The 27,232-nt window shown below is 32.0% G+C and overlaps 2 protein-coding genes across 5 annotated transcripts; one reads left to right on the top strand and one right to left on the bottom strand.

Annotated features, from left to right (window-relative positions):
* Positions 1-4,670: 4,670 nt before the first annotated feature.
* On the bottom strand, positions 4,671-9,687 carry LOC108194170 (two-component response regulator ARR2). Of its 4 annotated transcripts, none has more exons than XM_017362632.2 (7): positions 9,260-9,687; positions 8,116-8,268; positions 7,632-8,012; positions 6,662-6,738; positions 5,361-6,485; positions 5,142-5,255; positions 4,671-5,035 (listed from the first exon to the last, which is right to left on the bottom strand). In XM_017362632.2, the coding sequence occupies exons 1-6, from the start codon at positions 9,435-9,437 to the stop codon at positions 5,196-5,198; spliced, it is 1,974 nt and encodes a 657-aa protein (XP_017218121.1). In that variant the 5' UTR covers positions 9,438-9,687; the 3' UTR covers positions 4,671-5,035; positions 5,142-5,195. The 4 variants fall into 4 exon arrangements, with proteins under 4 accessions (XP_017218121.1, XP_017216895.1, XP_063937793.1 ...); XM_017361406.2 differs by having other exon boundaries at positions 5,142-5,258; positions 9,260-9,671; XM_064081723.1 differs by having other exon boundaries at positions 4,671-5,032; positions 9,260-9,668.
* Positions 9,688-17,887: 8,200 nt separating this feature from the next.
* LOC108205348 (protein DEHYDRATION-INDUCED 19 homolog 4) lies at positions 17,888-24,070 on the top strand. Its single transcript, XM_017375272.2, has 5 exons — positions 17,888-18,151; positions 18,373-18,515; positions 19,950-20,027; positions 21,126-21,388; positions 23,744-24,070. The coding sequence occupies exons 1-5, from the start codon at positions 18,091-18,093 to the stop codon at positions 23,850-23,852; spliced, it is 654 nt and encodes a 217-aa protein (XP_017230761.1). The 5' UTR covers positions 17,888-18,090; the 3' UTR covers positions 23,853-24,070.
* The last annotated feature ends 3,162 nt before the right edge of the window (positions 24,071-27,232 follow it).

Below are 27,232 nucleotides of genomic sequence, written 5' to 3'. Positions count from 1 at the left end.
TTCATGTGAAGAAGAAGTGGATTAGAAATGATAAGTAAATAAGTTGATAAAAATTTTCGAAAAGAAATAAAAGCTTGGAGAGAAACTAGCATTTTCAGTTTCGTAAAAGCGCTTCTGCTTATTTACACAAACGATTAAAAAAAGAGAAGTTAGAAACAACTGACTTAAGTCAGATACTAAATCGCTTTGGATTACTTAAGTTAAATTTCTTGAAAATGATCCCATTTTTTCAACTCAATTTTAAGTCAAATCAAAACCAACCAAACACTAATTCTAACACTAATTCATATATCTTGTAGAATTTCTGGATAAGCCAAATGTACTTAAATTACTGTGTGGTCACATTTTCGTTCATGTAGTTAAAATAAAAGTTTTTTGCTTTTCGTAAATGATTGGAACTTATTGATTGCAAAATACAAAATATACAATGTACAAAAACCAAATTCCTTGACAGTATCATGTTTGTAGGAACTAGGATCTAGGAATGGGTTTGAACTGTTTGTTCTAACATTTTATCCACCATCAACTGTGAATCTGTGATGTTTTGTCTGAGGCCATCATCATTCATATCCGACTCAACTCACTCAACTGAAATGTACAGACTAAAGCTTCCTCAGTGTGCTCCACACACGAAACTCAATTGATTGGAATCCCACAAGTCTCCACCTGGATGGAATGCAGCTTTCTTAATGTACTAGTTTAATATGCAAGTCAAGTTTAATGATTATACAGCTTATAATCACTTTGTTGAACTGTAAAAATTCGCTTTATTACCTTCATGCAGGCCATATCCACACTTTTGAAAATTTAACCTTTCCTTTTGCTTTATGTATTTGACATAGTAGCAGGCATCACAACTTTTCTATGCCACACTGTAACACTAACCACCGTCCACTCACATGTTGTAGCATCCAGTAAGCAAGTGAGACACTTTTCTTCCTCTTTCTTTCAATTTTTTGCTATAGGATTGTTGAAATATTACTAGCTCCGGACCTCCTCTAACACCTTAATGTGTTAGAGGGAATGATTCTCTACATGGTATCAGAGCTGTGGTATGCAAAAAATGAGATTTCAAGTGAGGGGAGTGTTGAAATATAAGAATAAGATCCTCCTCTAACACCTTAAGACATCTTTTAACACTTTAAGATTTTAGATGGAATTGTTTTATACAAAGATCGGCCAAGTTATTTTCTAAGTGCGGTAATCTTCCGGTCTTCCCTCCACTTTGTCGTTTGTACATCTCTCTTTGAAGAAGATTCTCATTCTTTCCTGGAGATGATGTTTTTAAATATATCAAATAAGTTTTCATTTATTTTTCAGAAAAATATGTTGTTATTGTCTGGAACAGAAATATCAAACAGTACCTAAAGTTCCGATGGTTGCATGTGTGCGGTAGATGAAACGAGGGCAACAAATATTATGAATTTATTATTACATAGTACTGAAAAATATAAGTTTACTTTAAAATTAAAACGGAAGAAATATACACAACAGCCAGCGGGAAATGTTCCTGCTTTAAAGGGGCGGTGTCGGAAATTTTTCTCCGAGTCCATTAATATAAGCTATCGCACGCATGTATGTTTTACTATAATAATATCTGTTGCAACTGATCTTCAAATTTTCAAATAAATTTCTATTTTTAAAGTTTATTGAACAGACGGGGAGCATAGATTCCACGTTTTACTTAGTGGTGCATGTGTATTATCATGCACCATAGTTGTCAGTTTCCAGTTTCTTGATAGTTCGTTTAAAAATAGTTTCCATATAAACCATCAAATGTCCATGCTGGATCTATGCTACTGAAGATGAGATACGATTTTACTTGCATACTTTCAGGTTGGTGGCAATATTACGACACTTCGATGTTTATTTATTTTTTATATTCGTTTTATCAACAAGAGACTTTCGATATTTTCTTCTTTTTTTTGTCTAAGACCTTCGATTTGGATAAGTTACAGTTTACCTTATAACAATCACCTTCAAACTCAAAAAAGACTTGAATACTTAGATACATGAAAAGATTGTCATAGAAATTGTTGGCCAATCGACCGTTTAAATATGATTAAGACATATGATTAAGACACGTACAACGTACTGTATTTAATTTTTCCTGGGCTGTTAAACCCAGCGGGAATACGCACGCTCTTGTTTTCGGACCGTTGCAAGCAAATTTCCAAGTATCTACGTGCCAACCAATTTTTTAATCATTTTCTTTTTGATGTCCCATCCGATTTTTTACCTTTTAAAACTTATCAAATACTTCTTCAAAAAAAAAAAACTTATCAAATATAATAATATTTTATAAAATAAAAAATAATAATTCCCATTATTTTTCTCTACCATACTTACTTTTTTTTTTTGGCTTATAACCTTACAAATGAGTATCTGTTCTCAGATAAACTCTTGGGGTGAGCCAGGGTCGAACCCAGAACCTGGGACGACAGAGGATAAACTCTTAACCACTGAGCTATCATACTTACTTAATATATTGGGGCCGTTTGGGTGGTTTTAAAATAAGTGATTCTTGCTTAAAATAAATAAGTGGAGTAGAAGTTAGAAGCAAGATAAGACTTATAAGTGATTAAAGTGTTTGGGAAATAAGCAGAAGTTCTGAAATAAAAGCTAGCATTCCTAGCTTTTTATAAGTGCTTCTTGACTTATTACACAAACGGTACGAATAAGTGCTCATAACTTATAATCCAGAAGCTGGACTTATAAGTCCAACCCAAACACCCACATTAATTATCAACTCATCCCACCTCTATCATCACTTTTTCATATTTTTTCGCTCTTTACTTTATTTTATTTTTTTTTACTTCTGCGCAACCCAAATGGGAGGAGTGAGTATATTTTTAGATTTGAAAATAATATTTACTTCTTATTTTAAATTAAAACAAAGAAAATAATTATAATATTAATAATAAAAGGTAAATAATTTATTAAAATATAAATATATTGTCCAAAATATTAGATTTCAAAACTTTTATTCAGTAGTAAAATTATTTTTTAAAAATGTGTAAAATTTACAACTATTTTATTTCCAAAGCATGGGTATAAATTATTTTAGTGATATTGTTAAGATACATGATCTCTGATATTTAACCCGTTTATCACCTGACTGAATTCAAAGTATTACTCTATCTACAGCCCGTTTGGCTGGATTTATGGTTTATGACTTAACGTGACTGTGACTTATGTGATAAGCTGAGAGTTCAAAATATCTGTTTGGATAATTTTAACTTATTAATAACTTAAAAGTTATTAAAAATATAGAACTAAAAATAAAATTGATTTAGGTGTAATTTATGAGTTAGGAGTAATTTTTATCAAAAAAAATTCACAAAAATTAAGTCACGAAAAAAAGTACCTCAAACTAACTTCTGGCTTTAAGTCAGCTTCCGGCTTATTTCTGACTTTAAGCCGGCTTCTGACTTATTACACAAACAGACAATTTTCAGCTTAAAGCTGCAGACAGCTTTTAATTCCCGGCTTTAAGCCGGGACAAACAGGCTCTTAAAGTATAAGTCATTTGACTTTTTGGCACACATTTTTAAGTCCTTTGACCGCATAGATAAAATCATTATTGTTAAAAAAATTGAAAAAAAAATATATGACTAATATTATAATTTGGAAAAAGAAAATAATAAAAATAACAATTTTGACTAAGCGAACAAAAAACTTAGAAGTGTGTGTCAAAAAGTCAAGCGACTTATATTTCAAAACGAGAGTATAATATTCCCTCCGTCCCCTTTTGTATGTCCATTTTAATTTTCGAGAAATCAAATTGACCGATTTTTGATCAAACTTTTGGCTTTTCCAAGAAAGGTCATGAGTTCGAATCAAAGGGTGAGTAGTTAGATCCATATTTTGTGAGAAATGTTCATTTTTCTAATTGTGATTTCATATCGATTCAAATTCATAATTTTGGTTTGGTTTAATAGTTTTGCGACCGTATCTAATTACTAGCTGTTTCCAAGACACGAGCTATGAGATTCAGTTACAATTATAAGATGTCAAGTGATGAGCAACATCGCGCAAGCTTTGGGAGCGAATCCCGGACTCCGTGTATCATTTTCTGCTAATGAAGAGTCTATTATGTAACTGGGATGATGAGGCATTTGTTGACTGGTTTGCTGCAGAACTGGATAAAGCAGCACTTGGTTGTATCAGTATAATCGTTTCAGCAATTATTGAAGCGTTCCGCGGGGCTGAAACTATCCAGTGAAAGAAACGGATGCACCCAAACAACAGTATTTCTAGTTTACCAAGAAAAGGCCTTTTTAAGCACAATCACATAGACACTAAAATGCCCCAAATATCATAGCTCAGAATAGCCCTCTGGGGCACAATAAAATGAGTATTAAAATTGCGATCATGATTCTGAATAGCAATGTGGTGCCACTATTGCAGCTTGTTTTTGTTGCTCACGAGACTTCATTCTTCAGGAACTCGCTTGTACACGGTTAAATTTTGATATATTATTACAATCACACTTGTGCTAGTTGTAAGCTTCTGCAAGAAACCCGATGCTTGCATAATATTCGCTTGCAGTAAGAATCAGTATACTTGTAATCGTAATTAATCAGACACTGTATGCTTATGACATGGCAACTAAAAGCAAAACTCTGAATTTAAATCTTATCATCTGATTAGACTTGCATAGAAAGATATCAGAAAGATAAAAATCACACCAGCAAAATATTTGCAACCTTGTCTATCCAAATGATAATAAGTCTAAAATATCTGTACCCAAGATTTCCCATTTTCGCTAACAATGAAAGAAAATCAACTACTGAATTTCCAGTAGTCTGCAGACACCCAACAAGTTTATCTAGAGTCTTCCAGGATATGCATATCCATTAACCAACATACTTTTACGGACTTTCCATGTTATATGCTTGTTCCTACCTAAAAACAGTCAAAATTTCGGCCAACATATGCTTCGCATATGGTGCAATTATAAACTTCAAGCATAATAGTTCTCACCATCTTCAAATTGCTGGAAGACCATTTGGATTAAGCAATCTTCAAACTTCTAAACAAACAAGCAGAAAGAAGTAAGCTTATTATTTTTGGCAGTTGGTCTTTTAAAAAACAAGGTCACAAATTGATTGTTTGATTTCAGCGGATGTTCAACTCACCTTCACGGCACAAATATTATGTACATGTCACAAGCTAGGATAACCGAAGATATGCTATGCTGAAAGATTGTCCATGGAATAGCCATCAAAACCAAACTCACTTTCGACTCCTTGCTGCTATCAAAATGACATATATAAGATAGTACATGCAGGGAAGCTATTTATTTGATCAAAATGCAACAAGTTTTAGATAACAAATATAGCTAGAAAGTAACTGACCTGTTTGAATAGGGCACTCATGAGATCATCTTGATCATAATGTCCAGGTAATAAGGTATTCTGATTGCTAGTTTCGGGAAAACTTTCAGCCTTGACTCGGAACGAGTTGTCAGTGTGATGTGCATTAGGCTGCTGACCTATGATTGGTTCATTCCTTTGTGCTCTTTCGTCCCCACCAGGAAACACTTCCTTACCAGTTGATGAGTTTCTACTGTGTGCAGTATCTTGGTTAGCCATAAAACTTTGTTGAACTAAATACGAGGAAGCATCAGTGTTTTCTTGCATGTTCATATGTTGGGACGTGTCATAAGTCAATCCCACATTACGTAAACTCCAATCTTGAGATTTCTGCTGATGCAGATCATTAAAGATATCATAACTTGCACCCTCTCCCCTTGATTCTTTCACTTCCATGCTTGGCTCTCCTTGGAGCACCCCTTTGGATGAAATAAGTGAACTCCCTAAACTTCCCCCAATAGAAAAACCAGTCCCCGACAAATCTTCACTGCGGCTCACAGAGAAATCTGCTATTGAGGAAGGCTGAGAGACTTGATTGTAAACTGGTCCCTTAACGTTGTCAACTAAAGCACTTCGTCCAATAACACCACTTGCAATCCCATTTGACAACCCTATGGATGATGGAAACCTAGATGCATAATTACTAATACTTTCATTCTGTGCTCTTGAGTATGGTTGAGCCATCTGCACCATTAACGGGTTGCTCTGGGTGCCTTGCATCATGCCTCCGAGTGAATTTGCAGTTTGATGCAAACTGACAAGCTGCTTTGGTTCCATATTTGTAGGGATACCATGGAGGAAGTTCATTTGCGTACTGTTATTGCGCTGGCCCTCTCCAAAATGTAGCTTTGGGGACTCAAAGCTAAACAAATTTCTTTGATCAACTAGGGGAGAAATGGCAGATTTTGTGGCAGACCTACCATGTGAGGCAGCTTGGATTGTAGCAAGACTTTGTGCAGGGATTTGACCACTAGCAGCAAGAGCTTGCAACTCAAGGCTACTAAATGAAGGCATGGACCCAAATGGTGCTTCCTGGGACCCCATGAAGGAGTTACTAAGTCCACTCTGGTGCTGTCCACTTAGCCTTCTAAGATATATACGATATTTCTGCACCAAATCAACAGCAGAGATACATATCCCTCAATCATTTGTTGCAAAATCCCTATTGCTAGTAATACATTGACAGGACAATGTCCAATTAAATATCATGTTAGCAAGTGGTCGAACCCTTTATTGCTCTAATGAGTCAACACATGGAAGAAGTTGGGAAATAATAGATTTACCTGAAGGTGGCTAGCTACATTCTCCCTTGTGATTCCGGGCACATTCATCAACTCAAGAATTTTCTTTGGAAAAGCCTCTGCATTCATAAGAAAACAAATTAAACAAATCGAAATTTAAATTTATAAATATCTTTTAGTAAAGAAACTTAACAAGACAAAGTAGCATGGTTACAATATTGAAATAAATCGACAATATCTTAAGGCCCTTAAAAGTAGATGAAAGCAGTAATCCATATTGCATCAGAATATCAATGTTTTTTAAGGGCAAAGTTGCCAACAAAATATACGATGCTGCTCAATAGAATGATATGTGTGCAGGCACTGTGAAAGACTTAAAGGTAAATAATCTTTAAGGCCAAACACTCTTTAGTTGTCAACAAACAAATGCCATAATACACGACAGTAGAAGACTAATTATATATCTACCCTTCCACATAGTATAAAGAAGAATATTCATTTACGAGTATTAAATCGTCAAATCAGAGTGCATCAAGCTATATCTTTTCTAATGCAGGTTCCATCTTTAAAAGAGATAATTTGAATCATCTAGATCTCCATATCCAGGCACCTTGCTCCTCTAGGATCATACAACCCCTTTAAAAGTTTAAAGTATTACCTTCAGAGTGAACTGTATATTCCAAAATAAATAAGTAAAATATTCTCCATCTACTGTAAGATATCCACTTACAATTTTACAACAGGGAAAACTGAATCTTCTGATACTTCAGACTTACATATATCATATCTGGAGCTGTAGATAACAAATATGGAAACACTAATTTGGATAATATAAGATTTTGAAAACGAATCGCAACTATGATAACATATCCACTTATACAGCATACCCCACATCACAACTAAAAATTTCTTTATAATCACTAATTTAAGGGAGCAAAATCTAAATCCAAGTATAAAATAAGCAATATATGAGGAAGAGACATATTGAGAGAACTAGCTGCAAGGTACTTACTGTCAATTCCAAGTTGATTAACAGCTGCCACAAATTGCTTATGAAGATCGACTGACCATACAACCCGTGGTTTCTTTTGTGAAGATGTATCATCCCTATCCTCTGTGTCATCTTCCTCATCCTTTCTTCTCTTTGAACTTCTCCAACTCCCCTCATTTGCAGAAGACGAGTAATCCACATCGTCAGGGGTCTTTTGCTGCCGATCTCCATCTTCTACACTTCCTGACTGCTCAAAGTCCTTGTACTCATGTTTCTTTTTGCGTACTACATGCTGCCATATGTTCTTCAGGGCTTCAATACGAACCGGTTTTATCAGATAATCACATGCACCATGAGTCACCCCCTTCATCACAACATTTTTACTGTCATCAGCAGACATCACTGTTGGGTCAAAATAGAACAAACTTGTCAGTTCTGGAAATCAAAATTAATAGAAATTTAATAGATTCAGTACTGCATAAAGCAAGGGATGGAGGGTATTAACTGATAACAGGCAGGTCCATCTCCAGCCCAATGTGCTCAAGCAGTTTGAAACCATCCATATCAGGCATGTGAACATCACTTATTACAATATCAAATCCACCTTTTTTCTCCCTTAGTAGGGATAAAGCAATGTCCGCACGATTGCATTTGGTAGCTGAAAACATAGAATTAGCTCTCTAAGTAACCTTGGAAGCAATTGTATAACTACTTCCTATACTGATTGTGTATCTAGATTTAATGCATATGAACAGATAACAAGAATTGAATGGAGAGAGAACTAGCTTTAACTCCAAACGAAATGAAAAGCTACTTTTGAGCTTTCTTATAAAATCACACTAATATTATTAACTAATCAAAATGCTTTATTATTAGACCATGGTATTTGATTCGTCAAATACATCTGAATTCTAAATAATTTTAAAAAATGCTCAAAAAACCACAACATGGATGAACCAAAATTCCAAATTCCACAAGCAGGGGCAAATATACGTATCAAAAGAATTAAGGTAATGAAAGAACCATCACATAATACCCTAGATAGTTTCACGCCCATTTTTGAGAGATCCGCATCTTCCAAAATGCAAATCTTGCAAAAAAAATAATTAAAAGATACTCATGTTGCGTATCTTGCAGACATGTTTTTCACCTCCTTATCGTGATACACAAATCCTAGAATGCATATCTAATGTGTATCTAATGCAATAACCTGTTAGCACAGATTCAAGATTCTGCAGTAGAGAGAGTCTTCACCCAATATCACTAAAAACTGAAAACTCAATTAGAATCTGTGAAAATTAGATATGCAGTTCTGATTTGTGAAAAATCGAAATTCAATTGCATCTGTGAACAATAGATATTCAATTCTAATCTGTATATATCAAAATTCATTTACAATCTGTAAAAACTAGCTATTCTATTCTAATATGTGCAAAAACCAAAATCAACATGATACAAAATTTAATACCCAATAAAATCAGCATAAAATCAATTTCAATATACAGTTCAAACAAAACCCTGAATCAGAAACTGCAAACAAAATAATTCACAAAAAAAAAAACAAGAATTCATCAACAGCATATAAGCACTTGAAACAACATAAAAACTTCACTAAACATAAAACAATAAAAAAGATACAAAATCCATACCATTATAGCGACAAGACAGAAGCATCTTATACAAGATCATCAGACAAGTTGGGTCATCATCAACAACAAGCACCCGGAGACCCACCGGAAACTGGTCGGAAACTGCATCTCCGGCGGAGCCACTTGAAGTGGGCATGGCGGAGCCAGATTTAGTGAGTTGACAAGTACCTAGATGCATTTCTATAAACCCCTATGCGGCTGCTATCACACAATCAAACATGTGTATGTATATATAGATATATACACAGCTACAAAAGGAAAGTCCTCAATTACATTATTTGGGCCAAGATTTTAGACTTGTAAGAATTTAAACTGAAACCCAATTCAAGAAATGCCCAGAGGAGAGTTGTGTTATGAAGCTGTCTTGATTCTAAGTTTGTTTTTGGACAAGCAAATAAACACACACTTCAATGTATATATACTTGCACACAAAATATATATACTTACATGGACAATATTAACTATCCTATGACTGTGTGGTTTATGTCTGTTGTGTAAGATTCTGACATGGTTTTAAACTTTATTTTTAAATTATTATTTTTATACGATAGTTAAAGATTAAATATATGGATGTATGTAAAATTTGTCTAGGTTCTTTTCACAATGTTTTAAATTTTAAATATTACAATAATTAAGGTATCAAGCTTGACGAAATACTGTATGAATTTATGTACTACTGTGATGTGGGAATGATTTTGAAATACATTTTAGGTGATGAAGGAAAGTAATAATGATTAGATTTTGTATTAGTTGTGTGATACTGTGATATTTAAACCATATATTTACTTTCCTAGATTATTTTAATTGCCTAAAATTTTCAATTTATTAACCTTTATCCAGTTTTATCTTTAATTAAAATATCCTTGAAAACCTCAAGATGGTAATTGTTAAACGGGTTCAACTCACATCTATCGTTTCGAAACACATGATCATCATTATATATGCTTATTTGGCTTGGCGAGTTTTTTTCTTTCTTATTGAGTTTATTCTTATGAAAATCGTCTTCTATTTCTCTTGATCCCAGTAAATTTGTGTAAAGAATAATATTGAATAAAAAAGTTGATAATCTAAAATTCTAGTTTAATTTTTAACTTGTACTTTCTTTCTATCCTCTGCTTATTTAAATTACCATGCATTCTAACAAAATTTATTCAAACATATTAATAAATTATAAGCTCGTTATGAGTTATTTATATACTTACACAAATCATCAATCAACCAATATACGTATAAATCAATATCAATCATCAATATCAATATACTAAAGGAGAAGCGAGGTTGTTGTGGTGACGCATCTCGCAGAGTTTCGTTATATTTTTCTAATTATCTGAAATTTTTGAATTATAAATGTTAAAAATAAAAATTATTTTTTAATTCGATATATTGGAAGAAAATTTCAAAATTATCTTTTCTAATTTCGAAATTTGGAAAGAATTTTCGATTAGTTTCGAATATATTGGAATAAAATTTCAAACCTACATTTTCGATTTCGAAATTATTGGAAGGAAATTTCAAATAAATATTAAAACAATATTTTATGGTAGAAAGTTTCTAAATGATAGGAGAGATCTATCGAACATATTTTATGATGGGAAAACTTAAGTTAAGTTTAAAATAATATTCGATATGTTATTAAATGGCTCTCACTATTTTTTTAATTTTCTAATTTGTCTTTAATATTTGAATTTTATAAATCACATTTAAAAGCTATTTTTTTATTTAATTTTTTTGGAAAGAAGTTATTAACGTGCATCACCGATCCGTGCGTATTGCAGGGAAGTTCCTATCCATTAGGTCCGAAACCTCACCAGCTCCCGAGCGTTCACCCGAGTTGAAGAGCCAGTGAGATGATTTGAAGAAAGGGGATCAGATTCCAATTCATGCGTATCACAAGGAAGTTCCCATCACTAGGTCTTATGGCTGGCTCAGTTAGTCTGACTTATACCTACTTGAAACTAGTCAATAAGTTCGTAGAAAAAAATCCCAGGAAGGTCATAGTGTCCTCTAATTCGCATTTTCAAAGAGATTAAGAATATGTTAGAACCTAGAAGAAGGTTTATACAAATTACTACAAAAGAGAAACTCCACTTCAACCTTCTGTTTGGATACTAAATTCCGGTTACATGTTGCAAAAGCAAACATCAGTCGGGAGAGAAATGAAAAGAAAAGGACCAAAAAACCCCTCTACTAGCAAAACTTGCAATGATTGGGAATATGATGATTAATATGATTTTTACATAATTAATTTGTTTGTATAGTTCACACCTCAGTTTCCTTTACTTGGTGTGCATAGTTGCGAACAGGTCAGATATGCAATACAGTTCTCTATGCTGCAAAATTATATATATCCATTTCATCAAATAATTTTATACATTATCTTTTTTGGAAAGCAAAAGTTTGTTATTCAGATTTTATTCATGAAACTAAAAAAAACACTTTATCAAATTGTGTGATGATTATACATGTTATAATTATAATATTTATTAGCTTGTTATAAGTGAAACAATTTTTAAAAATTAACAGTATATATTGTACATGAGATTGATTAAGCACGATATATACTGGAAATTGGTCCCTAGCCTTGGACGAACTACGATGAACAAACAATAAAACATTGCCAAGTGGTATATTTGTAAATAAAATTAGATATTAATATATATATATAATAAAATTTAAATATTATTTTTTTGCCATAAAATTTAAATATTATAAATAATTTGTGAATCATACGGCCGGCTAAAATTATTGAGCAATCAATACTCTTTACTTCTCAAATTAATAATAATTTTTCCAAATAATATATTACTCATTTTTTTAAATAATATCTCATTTGTCCATACCAACTTTTGTTTTTATACATGTACCATTAACTCTTTAATTATGAATTAAAATGAAATATGTATATATTTTTTTTAAAAATAAAGCAAATAGTTTTGGATGTAAGAAAATACTAACAAAATTTGTAGATTATTTGTGTTTAAATATTTCTATAAATATTATGTATCAAATTCTTACCTTCAAAAAAGAAAAGAAAAAAGTATTCATATTCTTCACACTTTATTACTTCGAATACGATTAATATTTTGATTATGAGTAAATTCTTTATTATGACACATGTGTATCTGCATCAGATGTCATTGTGAGCTGTTAAGGTAACAGCTAGAATATGTATTTTAATGCTTTGCTTTGGATTTGTGGGTTTCAACTTCAAATTTGTGGAGGTTGTTTTCACTGTATCACTTACTCTCAGTTAGTGTTACTAACAAAAGAGGATATTTGTTGACTCAAAAGTTGATGACATGTACGTCCATATAATTCATTATCATATACTCCCTCCGTCCCACCCATTTCTTATCGAATGGGTTGGGCACGGAGGTTAAGAAATATCTATAAAGTAATGAAAAAGAGGAAGAAAAGTGGGTAAAGTGGTGGGACCTATTGATTTTTAATGTATAAAAAGAAGATAGTATAGTAAAAGTAGTGTGAAAAAGAAAGAAAAGTGGAGAAGTGGTGGGACCCATTGACTATTTTTGGTAAGTTTTGAAATGTAAAGAATTGGGTGGGACACCCCAAAAAGAAAAGTGTAAAGAAATGGGTGGGACGGAGGGAGTAATAAGTTGGTATAATGCTTATTGCTCTTGCCAACAGTGACAATTAAGAAGATTAAATTATTTTTGAATATCACAAAGATATCAAAAATATATTTTTATATTGTAAATTGAACCATATATAAATATTAATATTGTCTTTTTTTTACATCATTTTTTACGGACATTTTTTTTAACAGTTCTCCCAAACGCAGGTATGTCACCTAATTTCGTTCATTAAAATACATTTTTTAAGATATATATTATTATTCCGTCCACCCTCGAGTGTGCATTATAAAATATATTTTTATAATTTATTTTTAAGATTATTTTCATAAATAAAAATTTAATATTTAAATTCTTACTCAACAAAAATAAAATTTAAAATGTGTTATAAAACTATATTTAGGAAGTATTTGTTGGTGTTCGGTTCGAGTTTGATTCGAGTTCGGTTCGATTCATAAATGAGTCGATCTTGAGCACTATTTTAAGGATGAACGAACCGAACTTGAGCACAATAGAGTTCGACTCAATAGTTCGCGAACAAGTTTGAATTATGAGTTCGTGAACTTAGCTTGTGAGCGTAGTTCATGAACCAGCTCGTAAACATGGTTCGTGAACTCGACCCGTGAACATGGCTATGGCTCGTGAACCTGGATGTGGGAATTTTATTAATGGATGATTTATTATGAATTTATGATTCCTTAGAGAATAAATTAAAAACTTGTTAGAATTTTAATTTATTTTTTTAATTAAATTAAATAACAAACAAGCTCGTAAATAAATTTATGAGCATAAACTAGCTCGTTAACAAAGTTTATTAAACAAGCTCGTGAACAAAATTAATAAGCGCTTGGTGAGAAAAAATCGCGAGACATGTTCGTGAGCGTAAGTGTATGAGTGGTTCGTGAGCAAAAACTCGTGAGACGTGTTCGTGAGTGGTTCGCGAGAAATTCGTGAACAGAGTTATCCTTTAATAAGTCGATCCTCAAACAATATTTTTATCACGATCCAAGCTCGAGTTCGAACCTACGACCAGTCAGTTATTTTTGACAAACGATGCACGAGCACTTTAATGTTCGGCTCACCTCATTTACACCACTATCTACATTTGAGTAATTATTGTGATTATATTTGTGAATAATACTAGTAAACTAGAACCAATAATGCATAGTCCCCTGAGAAAAGTTACACGGGGGAGCTGGTATAGACCAGAGAGTTCAAGTTTGACATGAGAATGAAAATTGGCATTTCAGTGTCACCGTCATAGTTGTGCACTCCACAATGGCACCATCGGGATGGTGGTTCCTTTTCATATTTTCTTTAATGTTGAAAATGTTCAAACAACTTGGATCTTTCTTTTCAACTTGGTGAAACAACTTTTAGGATGTTGCAATAGAAGCCAGCTTAAGCTCCGTTTTCTTTTCTTCTAAAAAACCGTTTCAAGAAAACATTTTTTCAACCTTTCCCGTATGTATATTATATTATTAAAACTGAAACATTAAAAATTTGGTCGGTCTATTTGAACCGAATTATGAGTCTATCTATACAATCAATTATCCTTTTTAACTCAAACATATTATATCTTTTATATTTTCTAACTAAAACAACTCGATCTTCTAAATTAACATTGACCAACATATCAATTCTTTTTCTAACTAAAACACATCATCTTTTTTGATTTTTTGCTAAAATGCTGATTTTCTAAAATAATATTGGCAACATCATATAAGAAAAAAAATATTATTATATATAATTACAAATAAATAATCGATGATATTTTTCTAACTAAAATTAAAATTATTTTTAAATACTCTAATGACCTCACAATAATACCGAAATATTAAAAATTTGGTCATTCGATTGGTATTCTTTTTAATTGAAATATATTATCTTTTTATATTTTCTAACTAAAAAAACTCAATATTCGAAAATAACATCGAGCAATATAGTAATTAGTTTTTTTAACTAAAACATATTATAAAATTAACTAAATTTATAATATATATAATAAAATAACAAATATATTAACCACCGCGCATTGCACGGTTATAAGCCAGTTGGTTTGAACTTGTGAAACTATGTTCATGTCTTTGTTAGACTCTGTAGATATTTTCTATTTTTTTCTTATGCTTGTTAATTTTTGGGAAAATAAAATTTTTTGAGAGAGAAAGTGATGAATTTCTTTCTCGTTTGATAACAATATTTTTCAAAATGAACTATTTATAAATTTTTTCATTGTTTTTTTCTTGATATCAAATTTACGAATTTGTTTGAGATATATTTTCACAAAAAAATCGATAAATTTATTTTAAAAACTTTTTGGGAGATTTTTTTAAAGAATTCTTTTGCATTATAATTTCTTTTATGATGAAAATTTGTCAAGAAACTTATATTTGAGAAACTATTAAAAAAAAGAAGGTCTTAAAATTATTTCTCGAGATTTTTTTTGGGTATTCTTTTTGGGAAATTTTAAGGCATTTTTAGGATAAAAATCTCTTGATAATTCTAATGAAAATTTTCTTAGGATTTCTTTTTAATTTACGCAGAATGTTTTTAATAAAAATTTCCTTAAAAATTATAGGGGAAAAATTTATACAAAAATTCTCCAAAACCTTTTCTCGAGAACTTTTCACAAATTTTCTGAGATTTTTGGAGAATTTTCCGCAACAAATTTAAAAATTACTTTTTTAAATAATATAAATTGATTCAAACAGCAAATAATTATTCATTTTCTTATATTTCAATTTTTTTAACGAAAAAGCAAAAAATTTAATAAATAACTAAAATCGAGCCGAGACAAACACTCGAATTGTCAATTACAATATGATTAAGAAAAAAACGAGCTAAATATATAGTCGCCTTGTTTTCAGATTGTTTAACACATGAAATATTTAAATTCTCAAATCGAAAAAATATTACAATCAAATTTCGAGCAATTTAGCCTACATCACTGATCATAGTAGCATCTGTAACCCAATGTTCAGAATTATTAATTACATCAATTGATATTAGATCAATAAATGACCCAAAATATAAACAATTTTATCTCGTGAAATTGGATCAACAATTGATCCCAAAACATGAACATCTTTCTAAGAAGGAAGATAAATAAAGGATGAAACTTGAAGAGTGGAGAAGTGATAGTCAGAATCCTAGTTTCGGAGGTCGACTCTCAAACGGCATACCTTATCTTATCAAACTCTAATTCTTTAACAAATTTAATTATATTTAATTAGATGGCACAGATGTATAAAAATCCAGTAGCAATACGTTTATATTTCGATAAAGGTCGGCCTTTTTTTTTTTAGAAAAAAAACACGGTAAAGGTCGCCTTGTTTTTACTTTCTGATAAACGTCTGTGAGAGTGACGAGTTAATACCAGGCCCAGTATTATTGGTTTTTTATTAGAGTATGACCTTACTACAGCCCAGATTGGAAAAGATGCAGCATATCTCAAGATGGGCCAGAGACCCTGCATATGAACTGGAAAGCCCAAATATTTTAATTACTTTCCACCACATCCGTGCTCAATATAGCCCACGAATTTAGGTCCAACAATAAGAAAATATCATCGTTTTATATAGTGAATAAGAGTAAAGTTCTATGGAGACCACAAGTAAAATATTCATAAAAACATTGCAAAACTCATGATTTTGCAAATTAAAATACTGTAGGATACATTACTTTATGAAATATGTTCTACAAATATCACTAATTCATTAAAATTATTAAAGAACATGAAGTAGAATGTGTATGTTCTGCAAATTAAACAAATGTTCTGCAAACTAAACATATTTTGCAGGATAAAACATTTTGTAATATTCTACATGCAAAACATACATGATATTCAACATTTTAAATGATATAATTATCTTTGTACAACATGATTCGCAAAATTATGAGTTCTGTAATAATTTTATGCAATTTTTTACTTGCAGAACATAAATGGTCTCCACGGTCTCCAAAAAAAGGGTTCTCCATTGAACCTAACTCTAGTGAATAAATGTTTATACTTCATACTTTTATTTAGAAAAAAATCAAAAAAAACAATTAAAAATATTTTGCAATACACCATAGATTATGTGAAAAACATAAACAGTAAAAGTCACATGTCAAAATCAAAGGTCTTTTTTTACAGCTCATGAAGGTGAATTATGACCAAGAGATGTACAGAACTCTTGTGACCAATCAATCACAATCTGACACGTACCCATAAACTCGACTCCTCACAATTGCAAAAGCTGACAAACCAATCACCCAGCTGGTGGCTTCTCACACACTAGCAGGTCATCACTTAAGTGGTTTGTTTTATAGAAACGAACATTATTATTTCATATATTATTTTCCAATTCATATTATTTATTTTTAAATTTATCAGCAATATGAATGGTGAACCAAAATAAATTAGGTATTACCTATAAGGTAGCTCCCAAATTAATTAAATCTTCAATTATTTAATTAATTTATCTTATTAATTACCAATCAATCTAATTATTTTCAATTAATTTTTATTCCGTCTAATTCCCATACATATTACTCCCTCCGTCCCGTTGGATTGTTAACATCACTTTTTGGCACGCTTTTTAAGAACTCTATAAAATATAGTTGCATGAGTTTTTTTTTTATAAAAAAAATTCTGAATAAAAGTTTGATGTTTAAACTTTTATTCAGAAAAAAAATAAATTAAAAAAACATTATAGAACTATACTTTATAAGAGCCTCAAAATGCGTGCAAACAGTGAACGTTAACAACCCTGTGGGACGGAGGGAGTACTAACTAAATTAAATTAGAGCAGTTTTACAATAATATGAAAGATAAGTTAAAATTCTTTTTTTTCTTTTCTTTTTGAGCAAATAAGTTAAAAATCTTAATTGTATATTGAAAAAATCGGTTAAATACTAATGCAGGCTGACATTTATTTATTTAATATTAAAAGCTAAAAGAAAAATAAATAAAGACTTCGATAGTAGAGCTATTTCTTCAAAATAAATAAATACTTTTGATAGAATAATATTACTTATAAAATTAATATCACAGTGTTGGACGACGAAAGCTTGGTAGAGACTGGGAAGAGAGTTTCTCCGCTTGCTCTCTGTCTTCTTTTCTTCAAGACTTCCAATTTTATATTTATACATACACATCATTATATATACACACAACAATTTATAAAGGAGGGACCTTTACATCATCTAAAGAAACCTAGTTGAATTTTAATTTTATATATAATTCAGTGTTAGATAATGGACTCTGATTTTGGGGCTCGTATCTCTACTTCTTCCAAGCGTTATCAGTTTCTATCAGGTCATTTTTAATTTTGTGAAATTGAATTGTAGCATAAATTTTGTGTAGACATTCTTGATTTGATGGTTCTTGATCTGGGTTTTCTTTAATATTTGGGTTTTGAGTACAAAGTTTTGATTTTTTGATTTTTTTTTTTTTTAATTTGTGAATTGTGGTGAATTTTTTTTATGTTTTTGGAGGAAATTGAAATTGAAGGGTGTGTGTTGATTGTGTGTGTGCAGATCCTTTTAGTGAAGAAGAGGAGATGGAAGGGGATGAAGAGACGAGGCCTGAGTATATGTGCCCTTTTTGTGCTGAGGATTTCGATATGGTGGGATTGTGTTGTCATATTGATGAGGAGCATATGGTGGAAGCCAAGAATGGGGTATCTTTTATTTTATTAATACTTCATATTCTGTTGCTTTGTGTGTCTGTGTTCATGTATGTGGCCTAAAGTTATCTGCTTCGTGTGTGTGTGTGTGTGAGAGAGAGAGAGAGAGAGAGAGAGAGTAGTTATGCGAGCTTAGTTCTTGCTTGCAGCGTATGAGTTTCTTAAGGTTCTGGATACTATAGGGTTTTGCTATTTTGACTTTTGAGTTACTGTTTGGTTGAAATTTTGTGGTTGTTGCTTTACTTTTGGTAGTACTAGTGAGAATGAGAGTGGAGGTGCAATTAGAGTGTTTTTTTTGATATTATGTCGGGATTCCATTGCTGGTAGTCGGTTGTAGATTTCCCTATTAACATGTAAAATTCATGTGCCCCTGATTGAGCTGATAGTGTCATATATGAAAGCCTGTCCAGGTACTGCTCTCAGCAGTATTCTCAATTTTTGGAATGTATTATGCCCAAATTGAGCATCCATAACCATGTCTGAATTTGTAGGATTCCCGCACTCGAGGTGAAATAAAGATACTGGGTAACCTAGCTTAAGATATGAGATAGCTTAAATAGACTGGATTGATATTGTGGGGGATCTGAAGGTGATTAAACCCATTTTTATTTTATAAAATATTTACTGTCCAGTTTTATTTATACGTAATAAAGTTCAAAGCTACATTAATGTGTATCGGTGTTAACATTTTGGGTTCAGTTTTGCCCTTATTTTGGTGTTGGGTACATACACTGGGCTAGAGGAATTTCCCTGCTATAGGAAATACCTTAAAAGGTAAGGTGTTTATTAAGACAAAAATATCAAAGTTGCTATTCAGTAGACCTTTTAAATCATTGAAAAATCCACTACATCTTTTCTTATTAAATTGTGTAGTTCCATTGTTGTGAAATATTTTCTGACTCCTTAATGTAGAATTGCTCAAGTTTCATAGCCTGATCAATCTTTTTAGCAGTCTGAATACGATCTAGACACTCATTATATCTTCAACAGGGAGATCTGGTCTTATATATGAGTTCTCTTTCTTAAAATGATACATTTTTGAGCTACAGAGGAGAGACAGGGTGGAGATTTTTTTTTTTTTTTTTTTTTTGTGTGTGTGTGTGTGGGGGGGGGGGGGGGGGGGGGGGCACTATATAAATTTGTTGATACTATCGTCTAGGTATCAATGTTGCATTACTGTCCTGAATACTTGCTGCAGAGATCTTTTTGGGTGTGTCTATTTTGAAACAAATATTTGCTTCTATGTTTGGCATGTCAATAGCAGTGTAAATATTAGTTGCCACTCAAGATCTATTCGTCCTTTAGTGGCCACGTTATATGCACGTCAAAAAATTTTCAGGGTTCTTTTGTTTTATGCTACTAAGATATTTTTCCGATTTCTTTTTAATACTAGTGTTAGTTATATATATAATTTCTATTGTGATGCAGGCATGTCCAATATGTGCAATGAAGGTTGGGATGGATCTTGTTAGCCACATCACAATGCAACATGGAAGTCTTTTAAAGATATCCTTTACATATATTGGTTTTAACTTTTAATGTAGGCCTTGAGATATATGTTGTTGCATTATGTAATATATCTGTGTATGTTCACTATCTATGTTACCCGGACTCTTCATTTTGTCTCGAGTACCCGTGTCGGACACTTGACACTCGGACATGGGTATGGACACTCCGACACTTTAGGCTAAAAACATGTAAAATTTTCAAATTATTGCCGAGTCCGACAATCGGACACGTATCCATGTTGGACACTTTTAGCCGAGTCCGGGTAACATAGTTCACTATTGTCTTGTTGAATTATTATTGGTACTAAAGATAGGGAGTACTCTAGCCAGTAAGTTCACATTTTATTAATGGTTTCAGTGTCTAAGATATGCTCGCAGGTCAAAAGAAAAAACTGAATAAAAAGACGTGACTTTTGTAAGCAGTTTTTTTCCCTTGAGAAATGTTCAACTTTTGTCTAACGAGGAAGAGTTTGAATGATAGTCCTTGCCAATAGATGGATAATTTGCAATAATGTTTTAGTAAGTACACTTCTTTTTCCTTGGTGTGCAGCATCCCGTGTATTGCATGGTATTGTGTAAAACAGTGTCATAAGTACATAACGAGAAAATGCTAGGTTCATGTATAAATGGGCATCACATCACATAACGAACTTAGTTCTGCCTGTGCACAGAAAAGATAATAACGATAATAATTACGTCTCCCTATCACAGGTGACAAATTTTCCTTAGCTTTTGTGGTCATGTAACTCTCTAGATACTAGTCCAGTTTTTGTTGGTGGTATAGCTTATTATTAGAAAAAATGTTCATCTAATGTCAGGCATTAGAGAAACCACAAATCTTCTTGGTGCTTGATGCGGAATATGTATATATGAAATTATTTTTTCACTATGTCTACCTGCTTGCTCTCGTACATCGTATATTAGTGTATATTATACACATATTCTAATATATTCTCTCCACTAGATAAATTAAGTTGTAATATGCCTGGAGAATGTTATTTCCACTGTTTTAATGGTAACTTAATGCCAGTAACAGCTTTTTGAATTTTAGCCAACAACTTCATTGCGCTTTTGCTTTTCCTTGACTAATATCTACGTGCAGCGAAAGAGGCGTTACCGTAAGGGTGGATCCAATTCAACACTGTCTTTCTTCAGGAAAGAGTTGCGGGAAGGGAATTTGCATTCTCTTCTTCAGGGATCATCCGGCTTGGTTTCTTCTGCTAATACAGAAGCTGATCCATTGTTATCTTCTTTTATGTACAATCCACCTGCAAATGATGATCCAGTAAACATTCAACCTCATTCTTCAGATAAAGCATTTTCTGTAGAAGATAACTTTGTCGAGAGCTCCTCAAAAAGGTATGAGTTGTGGTCGAAGTGTCTAACTTATAGTTTTTTAATCATTTGTGAAGGTATTTTAGTTGACATTTGAAATCATATTTAGAAAATGAAACTGGACGAAATTATCTCTTGAACATGCAATAGGTTGGAAGCAATTATATGTAATTGTTTGTACGTATCTGCTAATACGTAGTTGTTTAAATTTCTCTAGGCAGGTGACTAGGTCTAGGTTGCTGCCTAGTATCATTCTTGATAGATTCCCTTTTCTTCTTTTCTTCAAGTAAAAGGAATTTTTTACCTATCCAAGTTTGTTAGTAACTTAGCGGTATAAGATAAAATATGTCAGCACCTTAATTATCCGTGGAATAATCATCGACAGGATGTAATCGTTTGGGGAAGTAATCTTGACATAAATGGAATTAAAACATTGCATATTTGTCACCATTACGGCGTTACCTCCTTGTCTTACTCAACTATAACTATTTAAAACACATTTTGTTCAAATGATTTGTAGATAGGGTCCTGGTCTACAGCATGTGTAGGCTGGGGACCTCTTATATAACGTATCAATTTATGGTCGTTGAATGAATATCCAGCCCAAAATTATACTCCCTCCGTCCCTTTCATTTCTTAACATTTCACTGCTCGACACGCACTTTAATGCACCTATAAAACATAGTTCTATAACTTTTTTCTAAAATTTTCTTTTTCTGAATAAAAATTTAAACATCAAATTTTTATTCGGAAAAGAAAAAAATTTAGAAAAAAGTTATAAAACTACTTTATAGGAGTATTAAAGTGCGTGCCACGCCCCCGTCCCCCGATGTTAAGAATTGAGGGGGACGGAGGGAGTAACATTTTTTAATACGTTCAGCGTTTTTTTCCCGCTGGACGAGGAAAATGATTATTTGTCCGTTAACTGGTTTTCTACAGCTAGACGATCAAAATGAGCATTTTACTTGTCCAGCGGGAAAAAAACATTGAATGTGTTACAAAAAATGTTATAATCCTGGCCCTTGAATATTCATCCAACGGTCGGAAAATGATATGTTATATAAGAGGTCCGCAACATACACATGCCGGGGACCAGGACTCTTGTAGATATATTCAATACTCCCTCCGTCCCCCTCAATTGTTTACATTGGGGGACAGGGGCTCGACACGCATTCTAATGCTCTCGTAAATATAGTGTGATAAATTATCTCGAACTTTTTTTTCTTTTGAATAAGTATTTATTATCTAAATTTTTTATACAAAAAAGAAAAATTTTTTAAAAAAATTATGAAACTATATTTTATATGCGCCTTAAAATGCGTGTCGAGCAATGCAAAAAAAGTGTAAAGAAATGAGAGGGACAGAGGGAGTAGTATTTTTATGGACAAATATTTGTTGCAAAGAAGAAATTGCATCTTTTTATTAATTTTTTGTATGTGATAAATTAAGCCGCTAAACTTTGCAACTAAGGTGATTGCTTAGATGCCATTTGAAGTTGAAGTAGATGTTCTTATATATATTTTTAAGAGTAATAACATTGGTTTAATATGTAAGAAATGTGTGGCAGGATGGTTGGAACTAGACCCTGCATCATGATACAAACGACACCAAAATCTAGTGCTTATTATTACCTTTTAGGTACACGAACAGGGAATACACAATGAGATTTAGTGTCGTGTCTGGGTACACAACACGGCACGGAAGTTCATAAAACAAGTACATTTATATTTAATATTTATTGTAGATACTGTGTGTGTGTGTATAACTGTATATATATATATATATATATATATATATATATACACATATATACATAATATATGATGTGATTATATATATTTGTGCTAATATATGTGATAAACAATAATAAAAATGTATCTACTTAATTTGGTGTCGCACGAAAAAGTTACATACACATCAAAGTACAAGGGTTTGTATTTAGCATTTAGTACACGACATGATAAAATTGCCAGGAACTGGGTTGTGTCTGCTGGACATTTTCTTTTTAAAAGGTAGCTTTGAGGAATACACACTCACGTCCAAGTTCAAGAGTTCAAGTTTCTTAGTTGTCTTCGCAGAGTAAAACTGACAAGTCATGCATACAGTTTTTTGTTGTTTTTTTTTTCTTCTAAATTTTGAGAAGTGAGATGTTTTAGTTGCTAGTTGAAAAAGATCCTAACAGTTCTGAACTATCTTACTGATCTTAAATCAGCAGAAACCCTTTTAGTACTTAGTAGACAAGTGTTCTGGTCACTGGTATGGGCACACCATCTTTATTCTGTAAAGATAATATCATCATCTTTATTATGTAAAGATAATATCATCATCGGAACACTCTTACAAGATATCTCTAATATAATGCATGTGGCTTGATAACAGAAAAGCTCCGCAGCCTGTGCTTTCGGACAAGGACCATGAAGAGAGAGCTAGGAAATGTGAGTTTGTTCAAGGGCTGCTGTTGTCAACTTTTCTCGATGATGGCTTATAATTAAAGGATAACGCTTATATTCGAAGGATAAAATGTAGCAGCAACAAATTTGGATGATATAGTCATATTATAGTATAAAGAAAGGGGAGGGACATTAGCGAGTGTCTTTAAGACTCTGAGGGAGAGCCGGAGAGGAACCATGGATTCAGTATACTGTGTGTTCAGAGTTGTATGTGCATAATGAAGTAGTATGAAGTATGAACTTCCTTAATTTTGTACTTTTCTGTTTTCTGCTGCGTTTTATTTTCGCTTTCAGTAAAAATTAAACAATTTTTATTATTTATATATCGTTATCAGTGAAATGCATCCTACTATTATAGCCTACTATAGGTATCACTATGAAGGGGGGAGGTTGGCCAGGTCTCTGTGAAGTATGAACGGGGGAGCATGTCCGACAGTCCGAGTCACAACAGAAAACAATTTTAAAATTTTGTCAATAAGATTAAAAAGTCCTACAATAAAATCTAGATGAGTAGCAAGTAGTAACTAATAAAATTAATGTATTGAGTAAAAACCCAATCAAAGGAATCCTTCTCGTTATCCACGTAAAAATATCAGCGTTTTAAAAATTGATTAATTATTGTTTGGATGAATTTAAAAAAATGGTTTTTTTTTAAGTAAAGAAGTGGATCAGAAGTGAGAAATAAATAATAATAAAGTGTTTGGAAAAGAAGTAGAAAGAAAAATTAGCATCCTCATCTTCTTAAAAATAATTCTATTTGTTTACATAAATAGGTTAGGAAAAATAGAATCCAGTTGCTTCTAGCCTTCTACTAAGAGCATCTCCAATAAGCTCTTTAAACAAGCTCTTAAATAAAAAAATAGAGAGCATTAACAAAATAGAAGCTCCAATAGACTCTTAAAGGCTCTTCAAAACCTTAAGAATCTATTCTCTCTCCTCTCTTTTAAGAGTCTCTCACTCACTCTTAAGTTATATTTTATTATAAAGTAATACAAGCATCCACTTTCTCTTTCCACTCTAGTATTGTAGTCCTATTCATTTAATAATAAAATATTGTTTAAGAGTGGATGTAAAGAGTGTTGTTGGAGATGAATATACATTAAATTGTTAAGAGTGAATATTTTATATTATATTTGAGGAATGACTTAAGAGACTATTGGAGATGCTCTAAACAAACTGAGGCGGAATCTCATAACTTGGTATGGAGTATACTTTGTATGTAAAAATGTTGATCTTTAGGTAGCATTTAGCAATTGTTGCTGCTGGTAGGGCTACAAGAAAAGCGAGATTGACGATGCAATTTTGATTGTTCGAGTTTTTTAGTTGGTGATCCTACTCATATTACCTGCTCACCCGGGTGGGTCTGCCACTGCTTTGCTGCGACCCATCTAATTTTGATTTTTGAAATAGCCGACTCAACAAGGAAGTTTAAATTATTTGTCTCTGCCTCATCAATTATTACTTACCACTTACCAGTTATTAATCAGTACTGCGATATGGCACATTCTCATCCCGCGACACAAGTCTAGCTGTCCGCTAAATGAACTTGGCGCACAAAGAATATATACTCGACCCTTTTGAATTTTCAGGTTCCCGCCTGCGGTTTTATCTTGCCAAATAGATATGGACAAGATGACATGATTATTGTATTTCTTTTATATACGTTTACAAAAATAATGGTTTGAATATTGAATGTCAAAAATACCGTCTAAAACCCTTGGCTAAAAAATGAGTTGGCATACCTAAAATAAAAAAATTTAGCCAACAGCTTCAAAAACTCAACTCCAACCATGCTCACCTGTTGTCTATAAATTTAGCCAACCTCCTATGGATGGCTATATTTGTCGAACCTCTACAGGTCTGTAAGAAAATCTGTAGAAAGATTGTACATCATTTATTACATATTGAACTGATATATTCTATTTTAACAATTTAAAATATTAATAACATATTATTTTTAAATTATAGCCAACCAATATAGCCAGTACCATTGTAGCAAAATGTCTTAGAGCATCTCCAAGACTCCAACCATCTAAAACCCTTAGCTAAAAAGTGAGTTGGCATACTTAAAATAAAAAAATTTAGCCAACAGCTCCAAAAACACAACTCCAACCATGCTCAGCTGTTGTCTATAAATTTAGCCAACCTCCTATGGCTAAATTTGTCGAACCTCTACAGGTCTGTAAGAAAATCTGTAGGAAGATTGTACATCATTTATTACCATATTGAAATGATATATTCTATTTTAACAATTTAAAATACTAATAACATACTATTTTTAAATTATAGTCAACCAATATAGCCGGTATCATTGAAGCAAAATGTCTTACAGGTTCAGCAAATTTCACATAATGTCTTACATGTCCAATTTAGCCAACGATTATAGCCAACGTCGTTGGAGATGCTCTTACAGGTTCAGCAAATTTTACATAATATCTTACAGATCCAATTTAACCAACGATTATAGCCAACGCCGTTGGAGATGCTCTAACATCTTTTGAAAATGGATAATTTAGCCCATTTATATTAGGTATTTATAATTTTTTATGTTAAGAGAGTAAGAAAATGTTTTTTATAAGTACCAGAATGCGAATCATGAAATATATATTTTAAAAAGGGGCTGGCTAACCTTTACCCTCAGGCACAATTTAATATGTATTTAATACATCTGGCTAATACTCCCTCCGTTTTGAAATATAGATCGTTTGACTTTTTTGTATGTATTTTTAAGTTTTTTGACCGCATGCTTAAAATTATTGTTTTTGAAATTTTCTTTTTTTGGATAATAATATCAATAATATATTTTTATTCAAAAAAAAAAAATTTCAAAAATAATAATTTTTAGCATGCGGTTAAAGGACTTAGAAACGTGTGCAAAAAAGTCAAATGACTTATATTTCAAAACAGAGGGAGTAGTTGACAGGACAGCTGATGTGAATGAGTTTTAAGCATTTATTACATCTAGTAATTTGTATATAATACACAGTTATTATAACAATACATTAATCACTAACCAGGAAATTAAAATATTCACATTTATGATTTATCAAAGTATTGTAGCATTTATTTTTATTTTTAATTACTACTCCCTCCGTCCCCCTGAGTAGTATACATTGGGGGACGGGGACGCGGCACGGACTTTAATGCTCCTGTAAAGTGTAGTTGTGTAATTTATTTTTAAAATTTTCTTTTTCTGAATTAAAGTTTGGATGTTATATTTTTATTCAGAAAAAAAAAATCTCAAAAATAAGTTACGGAACTATATTTTATAAGAGTATTGAAATGCGTGTCGAGCAGTTGAAAAGAAACGTATACAATTAAATGGGACAGAGGGAGTATATTTTTTAATAATATTAAATTTATTATTAAATATTAATTTGGTTGATTTAAGTTATATGACTGATTTTAATTTGAAAAT

The sequence above is a fragment of the Daucus carota genome, chromosome 1 (genome assembly GCF_001625215.2).
Source record: "Daucus carota subsp. sativus chromosome 1, DH1 v3.0, whole genome shotgun sequence".
Lineage (NCBI taxonomy): Eukaryota > Viridiplantae > Streptophyta > Magnoliopsida > Apiales > Apiaceae > Daucus > Daucus carota.
The sequence above is the reverse complement of the archived record's forward strand: the minus strand, read 5'-3'. Positions and strand labels throughout refer to the sequence as shown.

What these genes read in the sequence shown, in the direction of transcription:
- LOC108194170 (XM_017361406.2), bottom strand. Translation starts at nt 9,437, where the DNA reads ATGCATCTAGGTACTTGTCAACTCACTAAATCTGGCTCCGCCATGCCC. An exon ending in TCTGTCTTGTCGCTATAATG is followed by an intron (nt 8,269 to 9,259) that starts GTATGGATTTTG and finishes CTATGTTTTCAG; the next exon opens with CTACCAAATGCAATCGTGCG. An exon ending in GATGGACCTGCCTGTTATCA is followed by an intron (nt 8,013 to 8,115) that starts GTTAATACCCTC and finishes TTGACCCAACAG; the next exon opens with TGATGTCTGCTGATGACAGT.
- LOC108205348 (XM_017375272.2), top strand. Translation starts at nt 18,091, where the DNA reads ATGGACTCTGATTTTGGGGCTCGTATCTCTACTTCTTCCAAGCGTTAT. An exon ending in GCGTTATCAGTTTCTATCAG is followed by an intron (nt 18,152 to 18,372) that starts GTCATTTTTAAT and finishes GTGTGTGTGCAG; the next exon opens with ATCCTTTTAGTGAAGAAGAG. An exon ending in TGGTGGAAGCCAAGAATGGG is followed by an intron (nt 18,516 to 19,949) that starts GTATCTTTTATT and finishes ATTGTGATGCAG; the next exon opens with GCATGTCCAATATGTGCAAT.